This window comes from Trachypithecus francoisi, unplaced genomic scaffold, assembly GCF_009764315.1.
Source record: "Trachypithecus francoisi isolate TF-2019V2 unplaced genomic scaffold, Tfra_2.0 Lachesis_group6, whole genome shotgun sequence".
NCBI classification, from domain to species: Eukaryota; Metazoa; Chordata; class Mammalia; order Primates; family Cercopithecidae; genus Trachypithecus; species Trachypithecus francoisi.
In genome coordinates this window covers 13460372-13478124 of record NW_022681471.1, presented here as the reverse complement: position 1 = coordinate 13478124, position 17753 = coordinate 13460372, and the positions used below count along the sequence as shown (strand labels likewise).

Genomic DNA, 17753 nt, shown 5'->3' with positions numbered 1-17753 from the left:
ACTGTTATTCTAAGTGAAGTAACTCAGGAATGGAAAACCAAAGATCATGGCAAACCAAATATCATATGTTCTCACTCATAACTGGGAGCTAATCTATGAGGATGCAAAGGCATAAGAATGATACAGTGAACTTTGGGGACTCAGGAAAAAGGGTGGGAGGGGGTGAGGGATAAAAGACTACAAATTGGGTTCAGTGTATACTACTTCAGTGATGCACCAAAATCTCACAAATCAACACTGAAGAACTTATGTAACCAAATGCTACTTGTTCCCAAAAAGCTTATGGAAATAATATTTTTTTAAAAAAACTATTTTCATCTATTAAAACATTCGTTATTAAGAATGCTACAATTCCTGGGTTACCAGCAAAATCTGTGTTGATGACCATGTAATTATCCATTATACCTTGTCTGCCCCATTCATAACGCTTTCATTTGTCCATTGTGATATTGCTGACCCACAGAATCACACTATCATCATGTGATTTAAGTAAAATAAATGATTGAATTATGTATTCTGTTACTTATAGATAAATATTCCACTCAATGAAGAAATGGCATGACTTTTTATTTTGATAAAAACACATAAAATATACAATCTTAATTTTAATATACCGTCTCCAATTTTAAGTGTATGGTACAGGAGTGTTAACTATGTGTATATTTTTGTATAGCAAATATCTGGAACCTTTTCATTTTGCAAAATCAAAAATTTATACCCATTAAACAACTTCCCTCTCCCCGCTCCTCTCAACTCCTGGAAATCACTATTCACTTTCTAAGACTTTGACTATTTTAGATTTAGATTCCTCATGTAAGTGGTATTATGTAGTATTTGTCCTTCTTTGTCTGACTTATCCACTTAACATAATTTCTTCCAGGTTCATCATTTTGTGCAAATGACAGGATCTCCTTTTTTAAGGCTGAATAATATTCAATTATATGTATATACCACACCTTTTTTATCCGTTCCTCCCTTGATGATCGTTTAGATTTCTTCCACCTCTTGGCTGTCCTGAGTAATACTGCAATGGATGTGAGAATACAAATAGCCCTTTAAGATCCTGTTTTCCAATATTTTGGTTATATTCCCTGAAACAGGGTTGCTGGATCATATGGTAATTCTATTTTTAATTTTTTGAGAAACCTTCATACTTTTTCCATAGAAGCTGCACCTTTTTACATTCCCCCAACAGTGCACAAAGGTTCCAATTTCTCCACATCCTCACCAACACTTTATTTTCTATTTTTCCTTATAGTGGCCATCCTAATGGGTATAAGATGATTTCTCATGTGGTTTTGATTTGCATTACCCTGATGATTAGTGATATTGAGCATCTTTTCATATACCTTCTGTCCATTTGCATGTCTTCTTCAGAAAGTTATCTATTCAGGTCTTTTGCCCATTTTTTAATCAAGTTGTTTAGTTTAGTTTTGTTTTGTTTTTTCTGCTATTGGATTGTATGAGTTCCTTTTCTATTCTGGATGTTAATCACTTATCAGCTGTATGGTTAATCTCTTATCAGTTCCCATTTCATAGGTTGTCTTCTCACTCTTTTGATGGTTTCCTTTGCCGCACAAAATGAACTATCATTTTTAAAGTCATTTTTTAAAAAATTCTGTTGTTCAGATACTTCTACTCATTATGCTCCTGTAGAAACAAACTTCTGTTAAAATGTTTAGGGAATTTGAATGCTTTTGTTTGTTTGTCTTACATTTTCAGTTCTTTCAAATGGAGATGTTGTACAAATTGAGTGTATTAGTATGTTGTATTATGAAGAATACAATAATTTATGTGTAAGAAGTTCCCCAAATTCATAAAATATAAAATAACATTCGATTCACAATTTTTAACAAGCTGGCTCTCTAGTATCCCTCGAATTTTAAGACTTTAGATTCTGGCATACCTATGAAGTGCTATACTATGTATTTATTTAATATAGCCAACCATTAGAACTATTATACTGAGTGACATATGTAGTGATACTATTTCTAGAGTTGCTAGTTGAATTACCATAACCCTAAACTCTCCTCATAATATCTATTGTTGTAATCTAACATGTGTTTGAGAAGGAAAATCCCTACATGTGATTCATAGTTTAAGATAATTCTTTTTATTATAATAGCATTTATTTGAAACCAATTTGGTACTTCCCTGGTGGAGAGATGGTCATCGTGAATGCCAGTTATTTTATTAAATAAGAATTTATTTTAGGTACATAATATTTCATTAGTAAATGTGGTTAAACTTTAATGTGCAGGAAGAAAAACAGCATACATAATTGCTCAGTTGTCTTTTTAAAGCAAGCCCATCAAGCAGTCTCTTCTGATATTTTCAGCATCAACTTGGGATAAAATGACACACCAAATAAGCTAAAAACTGTTAGTCTAGATTACATAAATTATGTAGGTGATACTGAAATGAAGATATTTGCTACTTAAAATTAAAAGGAAACATTTAATGATGTGTGCTTGAGCATATTGAATTGGACCTACAAATAAAATAATCCACTACATAGATTTCATTTTAAGTTATTACATAGCTGATTTAGACTCAGCATTTTATATTAATTGGTTGCAATAAAGAGGAATGATAAGAGTGGTATAAGCACAGTTAGTGTGGTTTGTTTTGAAGGCCAGGAAAGATGGCTGAGTGGAAACAAAAGGAGTCAGTGCAATGCTATAGTACCCAAGGTTTTGCACTAGGTTCTCCACATCTCTCAGATTCATATTCTCCATCTCTAAAATGGGCACAGCATATGAATGTTGAAACACTGTTTTTCTTCAAGGCAGTGGAAGTTATCCGTAGCCTCAGAAAACTTTAAAAGTTACACGTTCTTAACAATAATGACTTTTTTTCAAATAGTCCGTTTTCACAGCATACCAGTTATGTGAACAAGAATGTAAAATAAGAGACACTAGAGGGCCAAAAAATAAAAACATTAAAAAGGAGTAAATGAAGCTTGTGATATCTCCACAGTGAGTGTGTCTAAATTAATGTTATTTTTTTATGGCACCAATACAATTGACAAAAGCTTTGTAGGTCAGTTATTTCATTTGGGTTATAAAATGTCTCCAATTTGATTCTGTCTTCCCCCCAGAAATGATTAGCCACATGTTTTAATGGCATACCCACAGCCATAGTCTTCATGACAACAAGACCCTGTGTAAATGATTTCAGTTGGAAGGTGGGAAGAGGCCTTAACATCTGTGTAGCCTTACCTCTCCCCATCTTGGGCTATTGTTCCAACAGATGAAGGGGACATGTTTTTCTTTTCTTCCTACTTTGCAAGTATATATCTTAACAGGCATAGAGAAAAGAATAGTTGTAGCAGTAGCAGCAACAGCAACAAATGTGAATATATGTCAGTCATCACTGAATTCTTTGAAAGAAAATTGGTTTCATAATCTAAATTCATACTGGAAATAATTACAATAATAATTATATTAGTAACTAACATTAACTGAATATGTCACATGTACCAGGCACTATACTGAGTATTTGACATACAATCCTAGTCTGGTACCCATGCTCTTTACATATACTATAATTAATATGCAATGCTTTAATAAATATATTTGGATACACTAAGAGGCAAGCCGTATGTCCCAAATTAGGTTGATACACAGTTACAAAACTGATCAGATAGCTTTCATTTATAATGTGGATGTTGATCTTAATGCCAATATGATAAAGTTCCTGTTTATTTGCTATGAAAGGTATACCTACGGAGCACCACATTTCTAAATAGTAGTCATCGCTTGTTAGGTGGTATTTTTGTATATACTATTTTAAAATGTTTCTGAGCATTCCTGACACTTTAACCGGTTATCCACAACTCCTTCTCTCATGGGGTTTGACGTACTGTAAGGGAATTATTTGAAAGACAGTTTTGCTTGCAGCTTGGCCCAGTGAATAAAGCATCAGATAATATTTGTGAAAGTCTTTGAGAGATGCAGATGAAAGGTGTTTCATAAATACAAAGCACTAATGTTGTATTCATGGAAATGGTTCTTCTTCACATCCTTTGCTCTAATGTCTGAGTCCAAGGTGTTATTGCAATAGGTACTTTAGAAATGCATGCATACCCCCAAATCATTTTAGTATAGAGGAAAATGCAAGTGAACACAGAGTACTTAACTAAAAAATCATGAAATAGAGACTGTTATCTGAAGCGAAAGAAACTTACAGCATAATAAGGAAGCTAATCAATAGAGAGTGTTTGGTGTGGCTTGGAGGAAGAGGAAAGGATAGGTGTCAACTGTTCTTACAGTGACTCATAACTTCAATAATAGCTTCTTAGAACTTTTAGAAGAAAATAAGAAAACTGAAAATTGTGAAAAAAAATTCAACTATAATGCAGAAGTTTTAAGTAATCAAGTGTCTTGGAGTCAAGTAGATTATCCTCTTAGGCTACTTACTAGATGGCACTTGATTTTATAGATTTCGTTGGGCTCAATAATTGATCGTTCATTTAATAATATTATTTAGTGCTTACTATGTGCCAAGCACTCTGCTAAGTGTGCGCTCATTCACTGATTTCAGGCACTACGAGAAGTCTTTTTGAGAAACTGTGTCATATAAGTAATGTATGTTAATCCACTGTCCCTCTCAGCATCTCACCTATCATACAGACTTATCATACATATGTATTTTCACAAGGTACATGAGTACCTTTTGAAAAAACTTACTTGAATGAGCTTAACTAAGAAATAAATTGCTTAAGAGATAGGTTGGTGCAATAGTAATTGAGGTTTTTGCCATCATTTTCCATGGCAAAACCACAATTTTACACCAACCCAATACTTGCTTAAAGGACATATTTATTAATCACTACCTATGAAATCGTTTCTTAATTTCTAGGATTTCTGTCTATATTTACTACTGCAGTCTCATATATTCATAGTTTCATTAACATGTGTTTTCATTTTTTTCTTCGTTTATACAAGCTGACTCTCTTCCCCTTGAGATGAGCTAATTTTTTTCATTTTCCTAAGGCATCTATACATTATGTTCGTTTCACTGGAGGGGAGTACCGGCATTCACTTTTGTTCAATTCATTCTAATATCATATTAGCAGATTCCACTAATTTGCTTTTTTCTATTATTTATTTATTTGAGATGGAGTCTCGCTGTGTCGCCCAGACTGGAGTGCAGTGGTACGATCTCAGCTGTCTGCAACCTCTGCCTCCTAGGTTCAAGCGATTCTCCTGCCTCAGCCTCCTGAGTAGCTAGGACTACAGGCACGTGCCACTATGCCCAGTTAATTTTGTATTTTTTTGTACAAAATTACTAAATTCCATAATTTAGTAGTTCAGTTTCACTATGTTGGCCAGGCTGGTCTCGAACTCCTGACGTCAGGTGATCCACCTGCCTCAGCCTCCCAAAGTGCTGGGATTACATGCCTGAGCCATTGCACCCAGCCTAATTTGCTTATTTTGATAGACATTTCACTTGATCCACTAGCAGACACATCTATATCAATAGATCAGTATATTTCCTAATTGAGCTGCCTTCTCACAACTTCATTAGCCAGATTCTAGTTAATGAAGTCTCAAGTGCAATCTATACATAGTTTGAGGCTACATGTGAAAAGATATCATTACAAAAGAATTTATCAGATAACTTTTTTGTATTCTGGGTGATGTTCATCCAGAATGTTGCATTTTGTTTGGGGAACCATAAAGACCTAGTTAAATTGGAGTGAGTCCAGGGAGATAAGCAGTAATGTAATTGAGAAAATGAATCAGATTTTGAAGGAAAAATAAAATGACTTAAATATGCATAGCTTAGCATAAGCGAAGTTTATAAGATAGGCTTAGTAATAGGTCGTAATTTTGGCATATCTCCCAAAAATAGCTCTATTTAACATTTCACTAAAATGCCATGTTGAAAAACAAGAAGATGGAAATTTGTAATAATGAATCAATCAATGAACATTTCAAGCAGAAAACTTTTCAGATACAGGCTGTGCCCACACAATGCCAAAACAGCTGTTAGGAATGTGAGTAATTCAGTCAAATCGGTTATTTAGCATCATAACACACTATCACCCACCACAGTTGCTATAACTTTTTTTATAAAATAAAACTTGATTGAATTCAAGCTTTAAAATTTTGAATTCACTCAAATTAATTAGATTTGTAAATAAAATAATAAACTTGTATTGAATAAAATTATGGTTTGTGTGTGGGAGATATAAAGATGATTCAGACTCAGATCCTGATACAAGACAAGTGTATGCATAGCTTCAAAGCAAGAGGGGAAATAAAACTTTCTCTCCTTCCTATAGAATTGCTACTTTCCTGCTCATACTTCTTAGGAAACTTTCTCAGTAGCCCATTAGATGTCAGACAGAAAGATTGGTGGCAGCCAGTAGTGTTCTACCAGCAATCATTAAGATCATAATTCTGAAAAAAAAAAAATGTTTTGGCCCCAACACATTTGAATAACATGTACATGTTGCTCATATGAGAATACCAGGACTTCTTTTTTTAATCCTTCCTATTTCCTTTTTTGTTGTTATTCAGAGGGGAAAGATAAGCAAACTTTTGTCCCTCCCATGGTATGAGTAGAATCACTTTACGAGCATATGGATATGAAAATCACCTATTACAATTGCTTATAAGATCAGAGTTGTACCCAATTCCTGTCACTAGCTGTAACCCCAACCCCTTCTTTCCCATCCAAGAAAGCACATCCAAATGCAACTCAGTGAGAGTGGCACTATTAGAGGCATCACCTGAATCCACTCATCTATACTTTTTAAAAATAAATAATTTGTGAATTTCAGTCCTTTCTTGTAGTAATAGGTGACCGCAAAACATTGGCATGTTTTGATCCTATAGTTGAGCAAAGGGCCAAAATATGAGTGAAATTTGAGAATCCTCGGGTCTTGTGAACACTGCTATAATAGTGCCATCTCTTCCCATTGTCCCAGATGAGGGATATGTACTTGTTTAGCTCCCAAGTATAGATGCCGGGGTCCCTCTCCATCACTCCATTAGGTGTCCATGGGTGCCCTTTGTTCTTAAAGTTGTGCTGGTGGAGAGGATCTATGGAGTACAGGGGATGTTCTTGCCAAATACCCAGACAACAGTGGTTACAAGAACATTTTCTTCAGCTTTTATTTGAAAAACATTGGACAAGGGTGAAACCTTTCTGAGGCTTCCCTAGCCTCTGTGCTTTTTTTATACTCTAGAATTTTTGACTTTTGCTTTTTGTTTTCATTTATTCTTAATATAGTGTGCCCTCACTATTTAACATATGGTAGCTTGAAAAATATTTTTTCTTGAAACTTTACACAGTTGTAATGTTTTCCTGATTTGTGCTTCAAACATTGAGTTTCATCTTTATAAATAACATTGGAACAAATTTTCATTCCTTGCTTTTTGAACAAATACAGGGTGACCATTTGTAATAGTGTAATAAAAATAAAGCCTGAAAATGAAAACTTTACAAGTATTCAGAATATCTCTTATTAGCTAATTCATTAAATGATGCACTGTCAATTAATTCATAACCCTCCATTACCTACCTGCAAATAAATAATGAACCTGAAGATTGAAAATAATTGAAATACCTACATAAAAACTTTAGTTTGAGTATAAACTAAATATGAAATTTTTAAGGATCATTACTTTTTTATATTTTCTTTTTGATATACTTCACTGGCTAATAACAGAAGCCACAATATCATTGTCAACATAAGATAAAACAGGGCAATTTTCTACTTCATGTTTCATGGTACATAACAGATAACAGTTTCTTTCAAGGCTATAGTGAAAAGGCTTTGGCCAACCACTAATTTTAATTGCTAACTAATACCATATACTAATGTTTAAATATTGGCATTTAAAATTCCAAATTGTACTATAAAGTAGAGCTCTTTACCACTCTACTTAGAAAAATGACAATTTTCTAAGATAACAAATATATTGGCTTCATTGTTCTTTTTTTTAACATTGCCAGACTACTCTGCAAATATTAGCAGAGATGTATCCATCTTGTGTTTTTACAACCAAGAAAATTATGTAGTTTTAGCAATTACTACAATAATTTAAACAAAATGGCATTTACCACAGCCCTCTCTTTTTTTCTTGATAGTAAAGTCCTGGATTGTTTGTCTTAACCTATGTCAGAGAGTTGATTGAGTTAACAAACCAGCCACTTACTGGCGGAAATATTGAGTATTATGCCTGAGGTTGGCTGATTGTACTATGTAAAGCCAATACAGTGTACAGCACAGTTGGATTCCCTCTATAACAGAGACAGGAAGAAATGGGCTGGAGGAGGGCTGCTTTGTGGATCTTTGACTAATTGTTATGCTTGCACAACAAATTGGAGAACAGGAAAAGAGATTAATTAAACTAGAAAGTAGAAAATTTGGACTTTCTGGATGTAGACCAGCACTCCCTCTAAAGATGAGCATCAGCTTATAGAGAGACTAAAATATAAACATGAATTTCAGCACAAACATGTCAAAGGCTCGTAGGTGCTTTATTGTTGACCTTTATTTCCAGTGATTGTAACAAAGATCAACCTAACTGACAGAAATTAACACAGCATACTATATCTTACCTGCTGGTTTAGTGAGAGGGCCATTCAAAGTCCTCAAAGGGATGTACTTGACAATCTGAAAAACAGTAAATAGTATCCAGGACTGTGGGAGCCATGCAGAATGCAGTAATCCAGAACCAGATTGAGCCATGGAAACTAGAAAACATTGTAATTTATTGTTAGCTTTCTCCCAGAGCCTCTGTGACTGTTCTCCTGCAGTCATCTGCTTTAGTTTTGAAATCTCCTCTCTATTTCTCTCTCCTTCTGACTCTTTCTGTTGTTGTCTGTGCCTCACTCATGCACATGCCCATTTATGCGTAAGTATTTATTAAGCATTAGCTATTGAATAGACTTTATTTTACATTCTCAATCCAATGGTTTGACTGATAAATCTGCTTTTAATAAAGGATGTTGGTATATTATATTAAAGCAATATTATTTGAGCCAGAAAAGTGATAAACTATATTGTTTATTTTCTTCTGAAAATCAGTTTTCTTACGTTTTTATTCTTTGAGCCTCTAATAATAACTACGAGGTTGAGAACAGAAATGTCCATAGCCAGATACACTTAAGTCTAATTTGATGATCATTGAGCACTATGAAGTTAATGGATATTAGTCATAACGTGCAAATCTTAAAACTACCTGCTCACAAGTTACAAAAGCTCTTTGTGACAGGTAAAATACTATTAAGTAGTAACATACATTTTGAGTTATTAGTAATACTTAATATTACTAAGAAAATATCTTCTCTTTGTTTTAAGCCTGTTTCCTTTTACCTCTACTCCTGCCTAGAAGGGGAGAGCAGCTCAGAAAAGCAACCTCAGGAACCAAAGGCTTCTAATTGGCCTGGAGAGATTTGACATAAGTAGTATGGCAATAACCCTTGGTGCTCTGATGTTCTTTGCACATGTAGATTATATGGTCTTCAGAGACATTAATTAATATTGCCTCATAAGAGCTCAGGAAGGTGGTTAAATACTAATAGAGGCCCATAATCCCTTATCCAAAACCTTTGGGGTCCACGTTTTTCAGAATTTAGAATTTTTCAAATTTTACAAAGGTGCTGCTGTACGTATACTTATATTATATATACACCCACCCAGAGTGAGGTATGGGCCAGCACCCCTTAATAAAATGCATTAATACTTTCATAGCTAAATGTATGAAAATTCACAAAATGAGATAAATAAATGAAGACTATAAATATCCTTAGATCCCTTCAGGTTAGGCTTTGCCACCAAAATTTATAAAATTAGATAAATAAGTTAAGACCATAAGTATCCTCAAAGCATTTCAGGTCAGGCTTTGTCACCAATGAGTTAGGGGAAAACAAACTCATTTTTCAGAGATTCTTTGATTCCATAGTTGTAGATAAAGAATTGTGGTGCTACCCTTAGCCTTGGCCAATGAGATAATAAAACACATAGTGAGACCAGGAAGTACAGACATGATTTCTGACTCTCTGTCACCTTTTTCTAGAGCTATAGGAATATATGTGCCCCTTTTGACAACATACACTGCATAGTAACCTTGGAAAAAAACATATTTAGGGAAGGTACTGTCACAGTGTCACTAAAGAAAAGAATAATCAATTTAGTACATGGATTTCAGAAAAACGAGCCATGTATCTACTTTGCTCAAATTTTTCAAGAAAAATTATCTATTTGGCATTACTGTAATACTGACAATATTTATTTTTAACATCTACAGAAAATTATTTTGCATGTACAGCCAATGCTGCTACAGTGCTTGTTTTATAAAGGTTAATTTGTTCCCTTGGTATTGGGATGTTTGAGAACAGTTTGAACTTAAGACAAATTTTGCGTTTGCATATGCGCAATTCCATCTGTTAAAAGCACTAGATGAATGCAGAAAACTGCATACAGCAGAATGAACTGCATAAGAATACACAAAATGGGCACATGTATATACCTGAAATATCCATCAGATATTTCAGCTCACCACATGTGGATAGGAGCCTGTCGCATCCACATCTGGTATTTAGAACTTTCCGTCCTAGTCAGATAACTTTCCTTTTCACCATTTCACAATAACTCACAATTTGCAACTCTTCTGACACCCACTTTCCCAAGATAAAGTGTCATATTTGGTATGGCATTTGAAAAACTATGCTGTCATTCTTATTAGTTTCCTTTTTTTAATGTGTCATTGATTATGTTTTTGAATGTTGCATCCCTAACTTCATTTTTTCCGTAACCCTCTGGTTATGTGTGATTTTGCATAGTGCAGTGAATTGCAGAAATGCATGCTTTGTCTTGTAGCCGAACTGACTGTATGTGTTAATGAAATGCAAGGGACAAAACACTCTGATAGACACCCTGATAAGTTGCCACAGTATTTCTGAGCAGAGATACTCTAATTTCTTGTGAAAACTTTTTCTAACACATTATCCAAAATAAGGTTTATCAGCAAAAAGAAAAGAAAAGGCGGGGGGGAAAACTATGCGTGACACATTTCTTCTTCCACTTACCTTTTGGAGACAGAGGCAATGTTGTTTCTGAAGGCTTATACTTCTATTAGCAGCTCTGCCACACTTAAAATGTCTCAGATCTACAGTTTGGAGGAATTTTGCTCCTGAGAAATTATCTTACCAAGTTATTTTAGGACCTCAAACCTGAAACTGGCTACTATCCAAGTATATTATGTGAATTAGACCTTTCCATCTGAAAACTTAATTTATTTTCAGAAAGCTTTGTAAGTATGTCTGGATATCTACATTTGCATAATCACCCCTCCCCCCTTCTCCCTTCCTCTCTCTCGGGCACAGAAGTGCGTGGTTGCCACATATATTTGGAAGTGAGTGTATGTGACTTTCAAACCCCTAGAATGGTGTTCTAGAGCTCCTGACACTGAACACTAATGTATTTTTCATTAGTGTTTAATGTTGGGAAATCCCATTTCACGGAGCCCAAGGATTAAATTACTTCATTTGGGAGGGAACAAGTGCATTCCCTATCTTTTTCCTGAGGTGAAAAAGAGAATGAATCTGAGATCATTTGCATTTCATAAAGGCTTAAGGTCTGGACGTATTCCACTCAGTGCAACAATTCAATATTGTGAAAGCGTTTAAAGACAATATGCACTAGTAGGGAAACCTCCACATGTTTGAAATGTGGAAATAAAAATACACAGTAAAATAGATAAAAATCAAAATATCCATATATATTATATGGATATGCATTATATGTAGATAATCTAAATGACTAGACAAAGCCCTTCTACCTGCAGCAGAAATGTTATAATAATACTATGATTGCACTTTTCAATGAAGTAAAATTTTATCATTTTTCATAATAGAGTTGCAAAGAGTTTGAGGTAATCTAGCAATAAATAAATATAGATGTTAATGAGATATTCTTTTTCTTTGAAACAACTGTACTGAAGAGAAACCCTTTCTCTTGCACAGCTGTGCTGACAGAAACCCCTACTGATTAAGCTAGTAGATGTCACACATGTTGTTTAGAGAGGTTCTGAACACAAGACCTCAAATTGACTCCTCTTCTTCTTCTAACCTTGTACTCCCACCTTTTGCCTCCCTTCCCTCGGGACACTAAGTGCTTTCCCACGAGTGGCATTAGACAGTAGATCTGTAGTGTGTCACTGGTGCTTTTTTCATATAGTGAAGGGGCATCATTTTAAGTACCTTCTTCAGAGTATCATTGTTCTTTGTCATGGCTCTGGGAGGCATTCCACTGAGATCTTCAAGGGGAAAACCTACTTGTCTGTCAATTGAATAGATAGCCAGTGGCTACAACAGAATGAGAGCCAAAGGAAACACAGAAGGTGGTTATCTGGGTCCCATGATCCAGTCAATCCCTCTTCTACTAGCAAAAGGTTTTAGAGATCTTGCTGTGTACCCAGCACTTTGCTCAATGTCATACAGCATACAGGAGAAGTAGAAGGAAACCTTATTCTAAGAAACATGCAGTCTATTTTGGGAGAAAAGACAAAACACATAGGATATGATGGGGATGCTATAATATTGCCCACACAGGGGTCAAATTTATGGCAAAACCAGTAAATGTTAAAGTCATAGAACAGAGTCATGTTTATGTTCCGAAATAGCATAATGGAAAGAGTGCTGGGCAGAGTACTGGGATTTCAGATAACATAACCTGGGGGGTGGGGGAGAGTTTTAAGTTCAGTCTATCTGTTAAAATGTCACTTAATTTACAAAAGCACGTGCAGAAAAAGAGTAAAGGAATCATCTGGCATGGGCAGGAAAAAGTATACAAGTTGAATGACCTTGAGCAAGTCAGTTCACCTCTTTGGGTCTTGGATCTCTCATCTGTAAAATGGCGAGTGGAGAGAGGCAAGCTTAACTAGGTGATCCCTATGATTTCTTCCAGTCCTATAGTTTTATACTTTTATACTTTTATTACATTCAATAAACAAATAGTCAATAAAATGCATGTTCAAGCGCATTTTACATGAATTAAATTTAATTGTTAGGAAAAGGGATTATTATTATTATTATTTTCCTTATTTTACAAATGAGGGGTTAAAGCTTCTAAAGGGTGGATGCAGAACTTAAACCCAGATTTGCCATACATCCCAGTCCAAGTCCTCTGCTCTTTCCACTATGCTGTGTTGCATACCATTACACCACAATGCCTTCCTTTCTACATTTAAGGAGTCATGGTCAAAGAGAGAAGTGGACATAATAAACCTAAGTGAAAAATCAAGAAAATGTGGACAATTCTTTGCCTCTAAATCTTATGAGGGAAAAGAGAACTCATATTACAGAGATCTGCAATACAGGGAATGAAGCATTAGCCAGAGAGTCAGGAGATGTGAGTACCTAGTCCTGGCCATGCTACTAACTTGCCAAGTGACCCTGGACCTGTTTTCTCATTTGCAAAATGAGAGCATCTCCAAAGTCCTTTGGGTTTCAACATTCTGTGCTTCTTTGAGTCCCCAAAATGGAAAGCACACTTCTAGTTATGGTTATGAGTATGAGCCCAGAGGTTTAAAAAAAGTTAATGAGATGTTAAGTATTTGTGATGATTTTTTTAGTGGACATGGGATTTGAGCTGGGCCTGGAATAATGGGGGTGATTTAGGAAATTCATGAAGCATTTTAGTTCTTTTTAAATACACAAGGATAGCTGACCATCTAAAGGAATCCTTTATATAAAATGAATGATCACCACTCCCTTCTCTATCTATCTCTTGTACAATTCAGATTTTCATATAGTGAGTTTATTTAAAGGGAGAGCCACCTGTGCTAGAAAATACAGCCAAGAATTTGTCATGCTCTTGGGAGAGTAATATTGTTTTTAAAAATAAAAACCATGCCAATGTCTTTAAAATTCAAGTTTGAAGTAAAAAGATTGAAAGAAGTGATTTTTTTTTTTTCTGTGATCGGCCACTGCAAAGTGGGCCTCAGCACAAACCAGCTGAGCCCTTTGCTAGGCATCGAAAGCCTCTGGTGTTTTTCTGCTTTTCAACTCTCAGTCATTTGGGAGGTGGGACAAAGCCATGCTGTCTACAAAGTTTACCTAGAACGTGCTGGTGTTACAAGAAATCACTTGACATCTATTATGTTTCTCCTGTGGAAGAGAGGTGGCTATCAGCTACAATAGTGATTTCTTTTTAAAGGGGTTTAATTGGGGTATTTCTCATGGGCCAAATTCTAACTCACTGTCTTTACGTGTGCCTGTCAGGAAAACAGTGGAAAAATACCAAACAATAGCAACAACAGAAGTCTGAGGACCACTGTCCCAGGCTGCCCCTCTGTAAACAAGCAGAAAAAAAATCTGTTTCCCTGCTGCCTAAGCTGCTGCTAACATGGCAGAGCTCCTAGAAAGGTGTGGCAAAGGGAAAAAGGTGCAGACCATGGAAATGGTCCATTTGCATGGCCATGGAAATATGTATAACAACTTGAACAAACTCCTTTTAGCCTACCTTTTACAAGTAACACTCTAAGTTGGGGGGACTGGCAAAGAGATTAGTTTCACACAGCCAAGTGACACACTCGTGAGCTGTTTTTCTAAAATATGGATTTGCTCCTGTATAGGCAAGCTCACATCCTTTCCTGAGGTAAGCCAGAAGGTGGCCTTATATTTTATTTGAAGTGCCGGATGATCTTCCTTGCAACAAATTTGTGCTTTTTACTAGTATTTTCTGAAGTGAGAATTTTGCAACTGATGGAAATCAGCTCACTTCTATTCTGTAACTTGGTGTCTTGTTAATGATTTATTTGTTCAGTAGCAGAAACTATGACAAATGGTGTGAGGCGGCCTCATTTACTTTTTAGCTGCTATAGCCCTAAAGAATTTACATGTAAATGCAACTGCAAATGTTTTACATTTCATAAGCATGCTGCACGTGCCTTTGTAAGTTAAGTGGCATTTTTACAGATAGACTGAACTTAAAACAACCTTCCTCACCCCACAGGTTTTATTATCTGAAATTCTGGTAAGTCTGTCATGCTAGTTTCCCTGAGTGCCAAGTGGGAGAGTAAGTCTCTATTTTGTGTTTCTCTTCTCTCCTCTTTAGATGTGCAGAGCAGCCCACACAACCAGTTCACCTTCAGACCCCTCCCGCCGCCACCTCCGCCTCCTCATGCCTGCACCTGTGCCAGGAAGCCACCCCCTGCAGCGGACTCTCTTCAGAGGAGATCAATGACTACCCGCAGCCAGCCCAGCCCAGCTGCTCCAGCTCCCCCAACCAGCACGCAGGATTCAGTTCATCTGCATAACAGCTGGGTCTTGAACAGCAACATACCACTGGAGACCAGGTACTTAAGCTATTATTGATCCCACTAAACTTAAGTATTGGCAGAGGATGGTTCCACTGATTGCAGAAACTCATTTCATCACACACATCTGCAGAGACACACAAATGCACAAACAGATACACACCCAGATGCATGGGCAAAAAGGAAGACTCCTTCACAGGCACAGATGTGCAAACAGACACGCACATCTAGATCCAGCCACAGACACAGACCAGAGCAGATACACATGAAAAGATGAAGCCGCAGATACATAAACACCCTGCTGTCACATATTCACAAAAACATAAAACAAAGCAATTATCTAAGCTGTCACTGCAGCCTCAAAGTGAAAGGCAATTGTCCCTTGGTTTAAAAAACTACAGTATTACAGGAAAACCCAAACACAACTGGAGGAGGAGTGATCATTTATATTTTATTTATTGTAAGAGTCTTTGAAAAAATAAGCTGCCTTCAAACATTTAAAAAAACAAAAGGATCAGCCTCATGTAATGGAAGTATATGCGTACATTTAAACACTAAATTCTGCCTTTAGGGTTAAGCTTTTGGTCTTTCGAGCAAAATGTTTGCCTGTTTTTCTTCACATGTTTAGTTTTCTAGATTCACTCCTCAGAGCTTTGTCGTGATAAAAGTTCTACTCTTTGCGGTTCTAGGTCCCTTGATCATGATAGGTTTTAGCACTAGATACAATTAACAAAGAAATTACTCATCATTTCTAGTCACTTTCTTAAATCAAAAATTACAACTTTGTATTGACATAGAAAAACATGAACTAATAGAACATAGCATTCTATTTTCTTTGAAATTCAAGGACTTCCCCTTGTTTTTTTGTGTGCCTTATTTAGTTTTACAATGGAATTTTTGTTTTATTTTTATAGATTCGAGGATACATGTGCATTTTTGTTACATGGATATATTGTGCAGTGGTGAGGTTTGGTTTTCTAGTGTACCCATCACCTAAAGGGTGAACATTGTACCCAATAGGTAATTTTCTAACCCTCACTCCCGGCCCATCCTTCCTTTTTTGGGGTCCCAAGGGTCTATCATTTCCATTTTTATGTCCATGAATAGCCATTGTTTAACTCCCATTTATAAGTGAGAACATGTGGTATTTGGTTTTCTGTTACTGAGTTAGCTTACTTTGAATAATGGCCTACAGCTCCATCCATGTTGCTGCAAAAAACATGATTTACTTTTATGGCTCTGTGGTACTCTGTGGGGTATCTATACCACATTTTCTTTATCCAGTTATTCATTGATGGGCACTTAGGTCAATTCCATGATTTTGCTCTTGTGTATTGTGCCGTGATAAACACATGAATGCAGATGTCTTTTTGATATAATGATTTATTTTTCTTTGGGTAGATATCCAGAAATGCATTGATGAATCAAATGGAAGTTCTATTAAAAATTGCCATACTGTTTTCCATAGAGGTTATGTTAATTTTTAATCCCATCAACAGTGTATAAGCGTCGCCTTTTCTCCACATTTTCACCAACATCTGCTGTTTTTTGACTTTTTAATAATAGCCGTTCTGACTGGTATGAGATGGTATTTCATTGTGGTCTTAATTTGCATTTCTCTGATAATTAGTAATGTTGAGCATTTTTTCATGTGTTTGTTGACCACTTATATAGCACCTTTTGAGAAATGTCTGTTCATGTCCTTTGCCCACTTTTTAACAGGAATTTTTGGGTATTTTTTTCTTGTTGATTTGTTTAAGTTCCTTATAGATTCTGGATATTAGTCCTTTCTTGGATGCATTGTTTGCAAATATTTTCTCCCATTCTGTGTGTTGTCTGTTTACTCTGTTGATTATTTATTTTGCTATGCAGAAGCTTTTTAGCTTAACTAAGTCAAATTTGTCTATTTTTTGTTGTTGTTGCATTTGCTTTTGAGGTCTTGGTCATAACATTTCTTGCCTAGGCCAATGTCCTGAAGAGTTTTTTACTAGGTTGTCTTCTAGTATTTTTATAGTTTCTGGTGTTATATTTAAGTCTTTAACCCATCTTAAGTTAATTTTTGTATATAGTGAGAGATAGGAGTCCAGTTTCCTTCTGGCTATAGCTATCCAATTTACAGAAACTTTTTCTAAAGACATTTGAATGTTAAAAATGGGCATAATATACCGCTTGATAAACAATGTCTGGTATCACCTTCTAACCTGATCTCTGGGAATTGTAATGGAAAGAGAAAGACTAGTCAACTTTCATAAGACTGGTTGTTGTTGTTGTTGTTGTTGTTTAGCAGCATATTAAATTAAATACCAACCATGGCATCAGAGAATATGTCACCATCAACAAACTGGAAGTACTATGACCCATGTCCAGGAAACAGTATCATCCATCACTTACCAGATTAAATGGTTTCATAAAGGGTGATTTCTGCTATATTCCAAGAGAAAAATATAGCAGTCAGCACCTATGGTGACG

The 17753-nt window shown here is 35.7% G+C and overlaps 1 protein-coding gene across 1 annotated transcript in view; it reads left to right on the top strand.

Annotated features, from left to right (window-relative positions):
* The window catches only part of LOC117078437 (teneurin-1-like), a 140022-nt gene that overhangs the window by 23584 nt on the left and 98685 nt on the right, over positions 1-17753 (top strand). Inside the window, exon 3 of the mRNA XM_033201991.1 lies at positions 15083-15323. Within this exon, the coding sequence (XP_033057882.1) occupies positions 15083-15323 (241 nt within the window). The remainder of the gene's footprint in view (positions 1-15082; positions 15324-17753) is intronic.